This window comes from Cynara cardunculus, unplaced genomic scaffold (assembly GCF_001531365.2).
Source record: "Cynara cardunculus var. scolymus isolate 2C unplaced genomic scaffold, CcrdV1 Un_Scaffold_2169, whole genome shotgun sequence".
In the NCBI taxonomy this organism is placed as follows: domain Eukaryota; kingdom Viridiplantae; phylum Streptophyta; class Magnoliopsida; order Asterales; family Asteraceae; genus Cynara; species Cynara cardunculus.
Window position 1 is genome coordinate 56,155 of NW_020201002.1, and position 15,952 is coordinate 72,106.

At 37.5% G+C, this 15,952-nt stretch overlaps 1 protein-coding gene across 1 annotated transcript; it reads right to left on the bottom strand.

Annotated features, from left to right (window-relative positions):
- Positions 1-261: 261 nt before the first annotated feature.
- LOC112502915 (vacuole membrane protein KMS1-like) lies at positions 262-15,709 on the bottom strand. The gene is made up of 8 exons (XM_025106929.1): positions 15,640-15,709; positions 15,342-15,553; positions 15,123-15,201; positions 1,472-1,771; positions 1,012-1,145; positions 806-922; positions 527-706; positions 262-441 (listed from the first exon to the last, which is right to left on the bottom strand). The coding sequence occupies exons 1-8, from the start codon at positions 15,650-15,652 to the stop codon at positions 262-264; spliced, it is 1,215 nt and encodes a 404-aa protein (XP_024962697.1). The 5' UTR covers positions 15,653-15,709.
- Positions 15,710-15,952: the final 243 nt, after the last annotated feature.

Genomic DNA, 15,952 nt, shown 5'->3' on the forward strand with positions numbered 1-15,952 from the left:
CCGCTTTCAGTCATCCAAGGGCGCCATCGTCTTTCTGTTTTGATGATTTCATACGTCCTGAAGGCCGAAAACATATCACGAGTAGAAGACGTAACACATATGAAGAAACTCCCAATATATATAGATATGGTTCGGGTGACTTTATGTCAGCAGTTGTGGGTGGTTCCGATAGGGAACGATGAGAATAGATAATATAATTACGAAGAAAATAAAAGAACGAATGCGCAACCAATTAATCGACGGTTTCATTTGGTTAACCAATTAATCGACGGTTTCATTTGGTTTAACTAGTTTCTTTTTCAAAGCGGCCATTTCTTTTTCGTGTTCTTTCTTCAGGTAACTTTGTGCAGTTGAACTAACAATGGTGGAAAAGAAGTTCAATAGCATCAGCCATATGATGGTGTTCCAAAGTGTAGCAAAGGAAAGATCCCATGATTCCACCTGAGAAACATGTAGATTAACCAAAACAGACAAGTCTTGATATTCGGCAAAACGATTGTTATAATAGAAAAGAAAAGTTGTTAACCTTGAAGTTTGACGATTCTGTAGGAGGGGCTGCCATATATTTATCCTTTACCGCATGCAATTTTGCTACGACTCCCGGCAGGACAGAAGCAACACCAGGGATGAAGCTAAGTGTCCATATCAACTCAGTTTCTATCCAGTCTAGAAGTTGATTGTTGCAGACTAAGATGATGAATATAGTCTGCAAAAGGGTTACTACTGATTAGTTATATTCATTAGGAAGGAGTAGATGAACTAAAACTAGCAGAATTTGAAGAAAGACGAAATAACCATTGAAAACCTGTATGTTAGCTTTCATGAATGCCTTCCCAATAACTGTTGCCAGAAAAAACTTCCAAAATGGAATCCCAAATTGCCCACACATTATGCCAGCAAGGTCAAAGAGAGGATTTGGTACCTACAAATTGCTTCAGCTAATTAATGTAATTGGGAATCAAAAAGCAGCCAATGAGAACCCACAACTCAAACTGAACCATCAAAACTAACCGAAGCAAGCAGTAGAATTGTGAAGAAGTTCAAATATTGTGCATGTGACAGGAACCAGCGCTTTAATTGATTTGTGTTTGAAGGAGCTCCATCAAGTTCTTCTATTTCATCTCCTTCACTACCGGAGATACTTGCTGCATAAAGATGTACTTGTTTGTAAGATAGAAGATGGGAACATTCTTGTCATGAGAGATGACTTGTCGAAACACTGCGAAACTGACTAACATGGTTAAAATCAAAATCGATTCAAATCATCTTGTTGCTCTATACACGTTGTACAGAGTAACAAGAGTTAACAATATAAGAAAAAAAGAACCTCATCTGAACTTCCATTAACATTTCCTAGCTAAGCCAGTTCATTTCAGTTTAGAAATTCAAAAAATTCAAAGCATGCACATAAAAGCAACTTCGGAAAGGCAAAGCAACGTAAGAATACATGTAAACCTGATTTCTGACAAACCTGCCCTTGAAATAAAATATGGAGGGAGCTCGCCGATTGCAGTTCCAAAACCCCATAGAATAGCTTCTAACTGAAGTTGTCCTAAAATGCTACTAACCGGAACCTCATGGCCATCTGGAGATGAAAACATCGGGGGACCAAACTCTGAACAATCCTTCTGAAGCCATGTAGGACTTCTGTTTAGTTGTATTGTATCATATGGAGCACTTTTGATATCCACTCGACCACACTGCATTGCTTTCATTGTGAAGAAAGCAATGTGGGGACCCAGATACATGACAAAAGTGTGCAAACCAGATCCTGATCAAACAGAAGAAAAAAATAAGAAAAGAAAAATAAAATATGGGTTTAGATGCAATATGACAATTCGCTTGATCGTCGCACAAGTTTTCCGGCATGTCTTAGGTCCTATTTTAGTCGGAAGATGATATATCGACATTATCTCACACATATTGTGCCATAGTCTTGTATTTCCCTCCACAACTCTGTATTGGATCTTGACACGGCATTTTGCTTTTTTACTTTTCCACGAGACCGAATTCCCCTCCAACAAATATACAATATCCGTAAGTGGATCTTCTATCCATTTTGGAACGCCTAACAATGGCGGATCTAAAACTCAGGTGATCCGGGTCAAGGAGTGTCAAAAAATTTCCAAAACTGAATAACCCTCCTGAACGAAAATAGTTTTGTGGTTAAATGGTTTAGGTTTCAGTTATTCTTTTACTACAGCGGTCAAATTGAATAGCAAATTATACCATAATTTTATATCTAGATAATTGGTTTGAGGCTTTGAGCATATAAAACAATTAACATAGCATAAACCATTTTTATGTTATAGCTAAATTAACAAGATATTGAGAATGAGATGTATTTAATAAAACAATACAAAAGAACTAGATTTTGAGATGCCTAATCTTGAATGGTTTAACAAAACAATATACAAGATATTGAGATGAATTTATTTTTTTTGGTTTTGGTAGGAAAAAACATCATGTATGGGTCTTGTAAATATTGAATGGGTTCTTTAAGCATAAAACTAAGTCATTTTATAAGGGCAAAACGAATTTCTAAGTTAAATATTGCTTCTTTTAACTTTAAGAGACCCCATTGATTTGTATGTGGGTCAGCCATTGACACCTACCCAATCTACATCTAGAAAACATTCAATATGGCTATAATTTTCGAGTGCTCTTTTCAACTAATGGAAATTTGTTTTAGCATGGCCCAATGATGAACCATAGGAGATGACATAAACTAACCACCCGCGCTAACCGAATAGGCAATATCAAGATGTGTCATTGCAAGATAATTCAATTTCCCAACCAACCTTGATATCTCTCAAGATCTTCGACTAGTTCCCCATCTCTTGTAAGGCGCATTGGAGCACTACAAGGTTATGCTCCCAATTTTCCTGTTTGGGTTAATATTATGGGAGGCTAGAATCAATCCCCGTTTTACATGATGAAGAAAAAAGGACATGTAATGGATGTTCCGAAGTTGGTGACACACGTAACACGAGAATATAAAGACTTAAGAGTGATTCCTGATATTTTGAAAAAGCCACAAGTTTGTTGGCATAAATAAGGACTAATTTATCACATAAATCAGTTGTTGATGTGTTTTTGGTTGAACAGTAAGATTTTGATAGAGCGGTGTGACTGCTATAGCAATGTCGTAGTATATTCCTTGATGCCGGCTTGGACGTGGAGGACCGGGCCCTAATGTTCTTGGAGGCCCATGATCGGGCTAAAAAACAGGGTCGCGCTTAAAAGGCCATAACTCTCGCTCCTGGTGTTCGTTTATGGCCCACGACCAGTCGATTTGAAGCCTGGAGCGAGGAGGGCCTAACTGACTTTTCAACCCCGAAAATGCTGTTTAAGCATGGTTTTTAGAAATTTTCGTGTTTTTTTTATTTATTTTTGGCATTTTCGTTGGGCTTTTTGTGTTTGACCCATGATCGATTTCGGCCCCTTTTTTTGGGCCTTCTGTTTATATGTTTCATATGAAAACTGGATGGTCACATTGGAATTTGACAGGCTTCGAATTTTCCTTCCCAAATTTTGAGTTCTTGTGAATTCGACTTTTGAAGCCTAGGATTCGGTATTCATCGAATCAAAGAATCCTAGAAGAGGTTATTCCACAGATATTCACATAATCAACATGGTGATCTGTAATTTTCATTCGTATACGCTGCATCATTCCTATAGCAGCTGATCCTTGAATACTGAAGACTTTGGAAGCTTTTTTTAAGATAACCAAGGATGGCTTTTTCATTAAAATATAGGAGCAAGCCTCATGCTTTTCATTTGTCCAATGGTTTTTTACCTTTTGTGTTATCTCCATGTTGACTACAAAAGAGGGTTTGTAGTAGAAGAGAAAGAGAAAGGAGTTGGTTTGTAGAACCACTCGTAAGGAGGAAAGTCATTTTAAACTTTCATTTTACTTTCATTGTAAGTTATTTGTTTTTAGTAATTTACTTGTGCTTTACTTTCATTGTCCTTACTTCTCGCAAGCATTTCACTCAAGTCTTTGATGCAAGGAAACCGAGCAATGATAGGCTAATACTCTTAGCTTGGATGTAAGAGGATATTGAGAATAAAACCATGTGAAGGTGGAAGTTGTTTCTCAATAACAATTGTTTCCATCAATTCATTCAAGATTATAAAGAAAACTTATGCTCATTGACAAGATGATCACTTGTTATAAGTGTAAAAGTGTGATAGACATAGAGATAAGTCATCTAGAACACGTCAACTTGGATGACATGGGAGTAGACTCGAGAAGGTTGCTAGAAACATAGATTTGTCCCGTCCATGTATTTTAAGGAAAAGAATTGTACCATGATGGAGTTTATGCCTTACATAGAGATATGAAGGTTTAATTCATTGATAAGTGCCTTCCTAAAACTTGAGAGAGTATCCTTAATGTAGATGGTAGGTAATTAATGCTATTGTTATAGGAACATCATATTTGTATGTTGGAAATGCATGTTTGCTCCTTTTTTAAATACTTGTTTACATCTGTAGCTTTTAATCACCTTCAAAATTATTTCTTCAAATTCGCCATCTGAATTTAGCTTTTCACCTTGACATCTTGCAACTTAAGATACCTATCCCTGTAGAACATGATACTTGGTTCTTACCATATTATTACTTGAATGACGATAAAATTGACACATGTATACTTACATGGATTACATCGGTGTAATAGTGTACATCCATATGAAGAGAGAGATCAGTTGTATTAACCGAATGCAAATAAGAGAGATCCATACCACCGAACTCTTCCCATATTAAGTTACAATGTACTTACAATCACAAATGGATCACAAAACAGCAAAAGAGAAGCCAATGATTCGTGTTCTTTCTATTTTTGTGAAGAAAATTGAACTTTGAATTTGTCAAATGAAATTAGTTCTCAGCACCGACCCGCTTTAGCTGATTTGCTTATCCGTGAACTCGCTATGCAACCTCAAGTCATGCACCAAGGTTTCCTGGTCCTAAATTTGCTTCTATGTGAGCCGAATTTCAAACACCTTATATCACATTCCCAATATGACAAGGTTGCATTTTATGTAACCAAAGACTCAACCTATTCCATGCCAATGTTAAGGTCGGAAAAATTGTACTAGAAGGTTTATACTGGAACTCAATTGTTCTATGCGACTTGCCAAGCAACCTAAGGTCGCAGGTCAAGGTCATGCGAACAAGGGAGGTGTGCAACATCCATATTCAATATCATTATTGATTTTTTTTCATACAATTTCTTCCTATCCAATTTGGCGTTATAGCATTTGGACCTTATCACGTACTCTTAGTGTTTGGAGGGTATGGAGAAATTGTCAAAGATTCCATGTGAGAGAAAAGAATTAGCCTAAATTTAGTTGAAGGGGTTGATCTCAATGGTAAAATGCCTCTCCCCGTTTGCATTGATTATTATATAGAACTTGGTGCCACTCAACGTGATGACAGATTGTAACCATGATTCCCAGGTGATAACATTATCACGTAAGGTGAAAACATGACCCATGGTGGATTTCCAACTGACATGATCACCGACATAGTCAGAATCACAATACCCGACTATTTTGCTTCTATCACACAACCTAAAAATAGCCATGAGATGTTCCCTTCAAATAGAGAAAAATCATTTTCAGACGTTGCCTAATGTTACCCACTCAGATTTGAGAACATCTGGTTGACCAGCCCAACACAATGTGCTAGATCAGGACGAGTGCATACTATAGCATACATAAGACTCCTAATTGCATTAGCATACGAAAACGTCTCCATCTCAGCCTCTCCCTTGTCGTTGCAAGACAATCATCCTTCATGATCTTATGTGCAACAGTAGCATTATGCTAATTCCATTTGTACCATCAAGATTGAACCGTTAGAGCACTTTTCGAATATACTCTCCCTACGTTATAGTAAGTGTAGGACTTTGTGTCCCAACCAATTTCCATGCTTAGAATCTTCTACGCCTTGCCAAGGTCTTTCATTTCAAACTTTAACTTCAATTGTTGATTTCAGAAAGGTCCTCGTAGGCTTTAACCTTAGATAGGTCCAAATACGACCATATGTGCAGTAATAAACACAAGCATGGTTTTAAAAATCGGTTGAGGCGTACGCCTCAAGGCTTGGCAGCTAAAAACGCTCATAAGGTGTCACCTCTCACTACTTGTATGGGAGGTACGCTCTGCAAAGGGGATGCAACGATTGAGCGGTAAGCGGTGAGGCGTGGGAGAGGCATGCATTTTGTTTGGTGTTAAAAGTGTCAATCATTTCCTTACTTATTCAACCTACCCATCTCATGGTTCTACATTCTCTATTTCTGAGTTGTAGTAAAAAATGGCAAAGTATATAATATTTCCTAAAGTCTCCCACTTTGAAGAAGTAGGTGTATTTTATATATATATATATATATATAGGGGAGCGATCAAATGCAAACCACTCAATTTGTACAAACCATGCAAACCGCATTCAACCAATCATAATTTTTCATTTTGTTCATTTTTTTGTAATTATGAGAGGTTGATTAATCATTTTTATTGTGGAGGGTGTTAATCATAGATATTATCATCTTCATAATTTTAATTTTAGAGAAATACATGAAACAGTTTCATTAATGTTAGAGAAATACATGAAACAGTTTCATTAAGTATTATATGAAACAATTTCACAAGATTAAACAATTTCATGAAAAAATTTCATAAGATTAAACAATGAAATCGACAGATGAAAGTGGTTGCACGGTTTACACAAATGAGGGCGGTTTTCATATGATCACTCTCTATATATATATATAAAATATTTCCTTACCGGCTTACTTATCCAAACTCTCTCACAACCCACTTTTTATATTCTTTTGGCTTAGTTATTTAACCCTCTGATAGCCCACTTTCTACATGTCTTAGTTGATGGTAGTGGCAGACTAGCAGTGTTATATATGCATGCATACACACATATATATATATATATATATGAGTATATATATACATGTATACGTTCTACTGTTAGTGGCAGTGTATATATGTATGTATATTAATTAATTCTGTGACGAACCAGTAGTATTATACACACATATATCTCTATATATTCTAGTGGTAGTGGCAGTCTATACTTCCACGATTCTTTCACCCACTTACCTCATTTCACCTGTTTTTTTCCTCCTATCCGCATACCAAACACCTATATATACATGTATATAGTGGTGGTTTAATTTACAACCCCTTTAAAACTTACAATCCTTACAACCAAAATCTTAATCATTGAGTTCATGATGGAAGTTTAAAATATATATACATGTATTTTGTGTATATGTTGTTAGGGAGAGAATGTTCTGTCAAACACTTAAGAATATTTTATTATACTTTTTCAGAAGAACCACTTCACTGGACAGATACATAGACCACATATATATAAGACATACAAACCGACATTTTAACCGACACATGGTTTCAAAGAGACATACTGTTTCAAAGGACACGGTTGACACAAACAAAGAACTAACGGACGTTAAGAACTTGACGTGAACACAAACAAAGAACTAAAGGACACAGTGATATTAGTTTGGTGTGTATATATTATTTTGAATTTTATTTATTTTCCGCCTCGAATTTATGCCTCAGGCCGCCTCAAGGCTTACGCCTTGCCTCACCTTACCTCGCGTTTCCGTACTTTTAAACCTTGAACACAAGCATCATTTATTCTTTGATTAAACCGCAATGAAAGCATGAATAGATCAAACCTCTTATACTACTTTTCAATTACTATTTGAGTTCATAAAGGGACTTCTTTAATGTACAACCTAGTCAGCTTTACCTTCATCGACAAAACCTCTGGTTCTTTCATGTAGATGGTTTAATCCAGATTTTAGTGCAAAAAGTCGGTATTCACATCTAATTGTTCCAATTCCAGAACGTTCACTACCGCAATACAGATAAATATCTAGATTGATGTGTGTGAAACCATTGAAGCAAAGGCATCATCACACTCGATATTGTTCCTGTCTTCAAACCCCTTCACCACTAAACAAGTTGCATACCACTTGCAGTATTTGGCTTTATAAATCCATTTGCAGCTAATTACACAGTTGCCTTTCAATAATGGACATAGCTCCCAAGTGTTGTCATTTGATAGAGAACTTCCATTTCTTCTTGCATTGCCCCTAACCATTTTGCACCGGGCTAGTGCGATTATTAAGTCAAAATAGATGAGCTTGTGCATGTAAAGCATATTTAAGCAAATATATGTTGTCATCGTGCCCATCTCCATGCCTAACTGGAGGCCCAGTGGTTCATTGGCTTTGCCTCCTCGGTACAATCTGTGAGTCACTCCGATCTCCACCTAGTAAGACGTACATACATCAAAATCCAGATACTTCATAGCCGAATAGGATAACATGTTTAGGACATGCGTTATAGTGTGAAGTGCCTCACCCAGGATGCCTTGGGGAATCCTGATGTCGAGAACATGCATCAAGTCTTTTCAAGCATAAATTGTCATCTACTCGAAGACTATGTGCAACTTAGTCGGTGAATACCTTTGTTCAAACCAAAGTTCTTATAGTAACCAGTCGTGTATCCAGCATCATAGCGAGATCGTAACACTTTAAGCTTTCTACCTTTTTTAACCTCCACACACGTTTAAACCAAGTTTTGAAAATTCCAAACACATTAACTTTAACATCAGCACATACACCCACAATTTGAAAGAGAATCATCAATAAACGGTACAAAATACTTATACTAGCTGCCCCATACGTCTAGACGCACATAATCAAGAATTCCCTCTGTTATATTTCCCAACCCCATATGAAGCTCGCATCTGTTTGCCCATTACACAATCTGTAACAAAATTCAGGCAACTAGGCTTGTTGACCCTTATAAGCTTCCATTTGTTCAATGCATCCAAAGTTTTCTATAAAGTTTGGCCCAATCTCAAATGTAATAACCGAGTAGCATCGAGATCCTTAGAGCTGTCTGTTCCTAAACAAGCTTCGGATGATGTTGTCTCGCTGACCAAATGGACCAAGTTGTTCCCTGCCCGTTTGCCTCTTATTACAACAAAATTCCCTCGGGAGACTTACATGCTCCCATCTTCAATCCTAATCTTGCAACTAAGTTGCCTAACAAAGATCAAATAAGGGGTCATCGAAGGCATGCACTTAACATTCTTCAATGTTCTGATAAACCATCAAACATTTTGATTCTCACCATTCCAACACCCTTCGAAAACGTGTCATATGACAAGATGCCCCGGTATTTAACACCATCGCATGTCACCTAGCGGTGGTGTCAGGGTAGCAAAAAAAGGCATTGTCATTGGTTGCAATCGAAGATAGGTTTGTTGTTCTTGTCCTTATCTTTTTTAATCCATTAGTGACCTAGTTTGTGCAGTAAGTACAATTATCAGGCTGCTTTGATTTCCCTTAGAAAGCAGGTTTATGGGAATGAGAGCGAGCATGATTTCTTCGCTTATTTCCTTGTTCATCAATGCCTCTTTCAATGAGCAGACCTTGGCCTAGCCTTCTACATCTATTGTTCTCCCAAGACCTATTGTCGATCCTAATATGAGGTTCTTAGATCTTTACTCAATATACTTGCTTTCACGTCAAACAAAGCTATGGTATATCTACAATCGATTAACCTATTTTGCGAATAGTGTACGCTTGTCACAAAGTGATAATACCAAAAACATAGTAAGTACCTCTGTATCCTGAACTAACGTTGTGTTAGTTGCTTCTATCTTCGTAACAAGATCCTCACAAAATGGCAAATGATTCTTGGTGTTCTCTGTTGAATGATTCAAAGTTTTACTTGGTCATTAGGAGTATCAGCAGATTTTTTTCCTTCTTTTTAGCTAGTTTCTGTTGAGTCTTTAACGTCTCTTTTTTCAGTCCTGTAAGCCTATATATTGAGGCAATCTCCGGTTAATAAACCATCGATCCTTCAATAAACTTCTCTGATTTTTCTTGTATCAAAGCCAGGTTGTAACCCAGGTTTTCCAGGTTTTCCGTCTTCAGCAGTAAGATGGCAGCAAACAGTGCAACGATAAACGTCTCACAACCCCAGATCCCCGTATTCAAAGGGGATTCTTACGAGTTTTGGAGCATAAAGATGAAAACTTTATTTCGGTCTCAAGATCTATGGGATTTGGTGGAGAACGGAGTTGTTGAAGGTGACGATGCAACTAACAAAGAAAGTTACAAGAAAGATGCTAAAGCTTTATTCTTCATCCAACAAGCAGTAGACGAATCTATATTTCCAAGAATTGCATCAGCCTCTACAGCAAAAGAGGCGTGGAATGTACTTAAGAATGAATATCAAGGATCGGGAAAAGTTATTACTGTAAAATTACAGTTTCTGAGAAGGGATTTCGAAACCGCCAACATGAAAAGCAATGAAACTGTACAAGCATATCTCGCAAGGGTTTCATCAGTTGTTAGTCAAATAAGAGCATATGGCGACAAAGTGACAGATGAAACTGTGATGGCCAAGATACTACGAAGCTTGACTCCAAAGTTCGATCATGTAGTCGCAGCCATTGAAGAACCGAAAGATCTCTCCAAATTCTCCGTAGATGAACTCATAGGTCTCTTCAAGCTCATGAAACAAGAATCAACAGATCCACAACAAGTGAAGAGGAACAAGCTTTTCAAGTGCAAGGTGAACAAACCAGATCGTGGTACAATCGAGGCAGAGGAAGAGTTGCAATCCGAGGAAGAGGGCGTGGAAGGATGACCACTGTCCAATGTACCAATTACAAAAAATATGGTCATTAAGAAAGTGATTGTTGGTACAAGGAGAAGCAAGCACAATATGTAGAAGAGGAAGATGATTTCTTATTCATGACTTATGTAAGTCTTCAAACCATCCCAATTGAAGTCTGGTTCATAGATAGTGCTTGTTCAAACCATGTAACAGGTGACAAAAGCAAGTTCAAGGACTTGGATGAAACTCATAAATCTAAGGTAAGATTGGGAGATGATAAACAGGTGAAAATTGAAGGAAAAGGAACAATTGTAGTCAAAGTCAATGAAAAGGTAAAAACAACTCATAATGTCAATTATGCACCAGGTCTTGCTCACAATCTGTTAAGTGTGGGTCAACTTCTTCAATCTGGTTTCTTAGTACTGTTTGATAACGATTCTTGTGTTATTAAAAACAAAACAGGAGATGTTTTGTTTAAATCACTAATGACAGAAAACAGGATGTTTTCGATAGACTTCTCTAACAACAGGGAGTATGGAACGATGATGAGCGGCAAAGATGATGTTACAACGTTGTGGCATCAACGTTATGGTCACTTATATATCAACGGATTACAGCTGCTTGCGGCTAAAGAGATGGTGAAACGCTTACTTGCAGTCAAAGATGTGAACAGCCCTTGCAAAGGATGTGCGTTGGGGAAGCAAACAAGGACTTCATTTCCTACTGGGCAAGCAAAAAGAGCCGAGAATAAGTTACAGTTGGTCCATGCAGACATATGTGGACCCATGAGAACCGCTTCACTTGGAGGTCAAAAATACTTTCTACTCTTTATCGATGATTTTTCAAGACTGAGTTGGGTTTATTTTCTCACACATAAATCAGAAGCATTTGATTTCTTTAAGAAATTCAAAGCTTTAACAGAAAATCAAAGTGGTGAAAGTATTAAAATACTCAGAACCGATTGAGGGGGAGAGTTCATTTCTAAGGAGTTCACCAATTATTGTGACGAACATGGAATCAAGAGAGAGCTTACGGCTCCCTATACCCCTCAACAAAATGGTATAGCGGAGCGAAAAAACAGAACCTCGTTCAATGATCAAAGCCAAAGGACTAGGTGATGAATTATGGGCTGAATCGGTCGCTACTGCTGTCTACCTGCTGAATTTATCACCTACAAAAGCAGTATGGAATATGACTCCATTCGAGGCCTTCTACGAGTTCAAACCATCGGTTAGTCATCTTTGCATTTTTGGCTGCGTATGCTATGCTTTGATTCCATCAGGAAGACATAAGCTTGATCAAAAGGCAAATAAGTACATTTTTGTGGGGTATTCCACGAAATCCAAAGCATATAAACTATTTGATCCAAATGAAAAATCTATGGTGATCAGTAGAGATGTGCAATTTAGTGAGCAGGAAGCATGGAGTACAAGCATCACCAAGCCTAATTCAGATTTAATTCTGGATAACAAGGAGGAAGGCACACACGAAGAGCCACTGGTCAATCCTCAACCTCAAGGTACTCCTTCAAGCTGCAACAACACAGGTTCCTCTTCAAGCAACGAAAATGTAGAATCATCTCAAAGTAGTGATTCTGAAGCCTCTCTAGATGACAGAAACAGTGAAGAAGTACCGATAAGACGAAGTGAGCGTGGCTTGATTCCTAAGCGTCATTTCCCAGTTGAAGGAAAAGGAGATGATTTTGTCATGCTTGTTAGTGATCCAACAACTGTAGAAGATGCCATAAAAGAAGATGTTTGGAAACAAGCTATGTAAGAAGAAATTAATGCTATTGAGAAGAATAAGACTTAGAAGCTAGTTGAATTACCAAAGGAGAAGAAGGCAATCAGTCTAAAATGGATTTTCAAGACAAAGGTGCATTCAGATGGAACAATACAGAAGTACAAGGCGAGATTGGTGGCACGCGGATATGCACAAAAACAAGGTGTAAATTTTGAAGAAACATTTTCACCGGTGGCAAGGTTTGAAATGGTAAGAGTTATCCACTCACTCGCAGCACAAATGCAATGGCAGGTTTTACAATTTGACGTAAAATCTGCATTCTTAAACGGGGAACTAAAGGAGGAGGTTTATGTACAACAACCTGAATGTTTTGAAGTATGTGGAGAGGAACATAAAGTATATAAGCTTGAAAARGCTCTTTATGGCTTGAAGCAAGCTCCTCGRGCTTGGTACAKCAAGATAAATGAATTCTTTCTTACAAATGGATTTGAGAGAAGTCCAAATGAGCCGACGCTATTTGTAAAGAAGCAAGGCTTAAAAGATATTGTGGTAGTAAGTCTTTACGTCAATGACATGATATACACAGGTTCCTCCCTCAATCTCATTTCAGAATTTAGAAAAGCCATGACAAGCAAATTCGACATGACTGATTTAGAGGAATTGAGATACTTTCTTGGATTGGAGGTGAAGCAAACCAAGAGAGGCATATTTATATCCCAACATAAATATGCCTCAAACATCTTGAAGAGTTTTGGCATGGTGGGCTGCAAAATGGTTGGGACTCCGATGAATGTGGGTGAGAAACTCATGATTGATGATGGCACAGGATTAACAGATGCGGGAAAATTCAGAAGCCTAGTAGGGCGGTTGATCTATCTCACTCACACCAGACCAGACTTAGCATATTCAGTTGGATTGGTTTCTAGATTAATGCATTGTCCTAGCAAGCAACACTTAGGTGCAGCCAAAAGAATACTAAGATATGTAGTAGCTACATTAAATTTGGGGATCTGGTACAAAACTCAAGCAGAATTTCAGCTCAAGGGATACTCAGACAGTGACTAGGCAGGCTTAGAAGAAGATGGAAGAAGCACAACAGGAAATTGCATCCTTCTTGGATCAAGGCCTGTTGTTTGGGTCTCCAAGAATCAACCAACCGTAGCTTTGTCGTCTACAGAAGCTGAGTATGTGGCAGCCACTGCAGCATGTCAGGTAGTTTGGATAAGAAGATTACTTGAAGACTTGAATCAAAAGCAAAAATATCCAACACAACTGCTATGTGACAACAAATCAACAGTAGCACTTACGAAGAATCCAATTTTGCATGGAAGAACGAAGCACATAAAGATTAAACATCACTTTATTCGGGAATTGGTAGCTGAAGAACAGATTAAAGTTGAGCTTTGTAGATCAGAACAACAACTGGCAGACATGTTCACCAAAGCTTTACCTCAAGCTAAGTTTGAAGACCTCCGAGCACAGATAGGAGTTGACACTTTTGAATCAAGGGGGAATGTTGAATGATTCAAAGTTTTACTTGGTCATTAGGAGTATCAGCAGATATTTTTCCTTCTTTTTAGCTAGTTTCTATTGAGTCTTTAACGTCTCTTTTTTCAGTCCTGTAAGCCTATATATTGAGGCAGTCTCCGGTTAATAAACCATCGATCCTTCAATAAACTTCTCTGATTTTTCTTAATATTTCTAACATTCTCTTCTTTCATCTTGGATAATAAACATGACCGCATCAGAATTAGTCTATTTGCCGATGACTTCTTCAATTACAATTCTTCTAAATGGTTATGGATTCCTGCGGCTATTGTTTCTAAAACGTCTTTAGATATCACATTTTCTCTCATGGCCATTTTTGCAAAGTCGTAAAAGCACATTCGTTCATCTTGAATACCTTAAGAGCAGACAAACTCGGATCGACTTACTCGATGCATAAACGACTACGTGAAAACCATTTTTCCTAAGTATAACCTTCATAGCTTACTGCTATTTCCTGAGATTTCCATCCCCGTTCAAAATTTTGACCGCAATTGTAGGAACCTTTCACATAAGTATCGGGAGTTGATGCGTTATACAAATGATTATCAACTAGTTCGGGCATTTTGTCGATCACCAGGTGAGCAACGCAATAATGCAACACTCCAGAACTAGTTCAAGAAGCTTTGGTACCAACTGTCTGGGTTTATACACCAAAATAACAATCAGAAATGATTCTAATGTCCCAAACACAAGTAGTTACCAAATGTACATAAACCCGAAACAACAATGTCGAACCTAGAACTAGAGATGTGGAAAGAAAGATTCATTCACAATATAACAACCTACGAGTATCGTAAATGCAATGTATAAGCTCAAACATGCAAAATACATAATGACATGTAAGAAGTAAGTTGAAGGTACTGATCTTAATGTTACAAAGGCTTTCTCCATCTGCCATTGATTATAATATCATATTTAGTGCCACTAAAGGAGAAACATTAAGAATCAAACGACAAGATGTAAGGTTTATATATCTCACTTAGACTAATTAAGCTATATATTTTGTAATGATGATATAGTTGTGTTTGATTGTATTATACAGTTCTTGCAATTAATAATTAATAATTTACAGTTCATGAAAAGAACTAAGCAAGAACTTTAAGCCATTAGAAGGTGTCATGGTTGTTCAGAACTTGCGCTTACCAAGACCAATAGAAGATGCAACGCCAAGAGCCACCCACCACAATCCAAATCGTAGATATTCAAGAACCACTTCAACATGCTACATAACAAGTGAATCACATACAACCATTCAACATTAGTGCTAAAAAATCCCAACTAAATGTTACACAGAACCCGCCTCCAAGGACATAATAACGTCACGTGTTACACGAAATGGAAAAGCAACACAATATGAAGTACCTTTCTATGAGGACCATCATCAGTCACGAGCAAGACTCCAACCGCCATTATGGCTGTTGTCAAAAGCATAAGCAAGAAACCATGTGTGAAAATGAATACCACCGATCTATTTACATGTTGAAGAATAGCTAAAGTGAAAAACTTTAGTGTTTTGAAAGGTTGTAATGTAAGTGTCAGTTTCTCAAGCTCCCGTTTATGCTTCCGACGTAATCCTACAAGCAGTAGCAATCAGTTAGCCCATGAAAACAGGTCATCAATTATTTGAAGAAATGCCTACCCATTTCAAAGAGCAGGTTACCTAGTGGTACCATAAACTACTTCAGTTTACATATTAATCACTGAATATACTTCTTCACCATGGGTTGAATGGGGATAACATTTCTACATTCAGCCCTACATATACACAAATGTTGACCAAACAAAAAACTGTTCAACCTAATCCATAACACCCACTAATTATCTACCAAGTAAATAAAAGGCCAAAAACTAGAGATATTGTTCAATGTGACACCCCAAAATGGGATAAATAAATAAATATTTGTGAAAATAAAGAAGAAAGGGATAATAAGTGAAAAATGGTTGTCAAATACTTCAAGTGAGAAGTCAGGGGT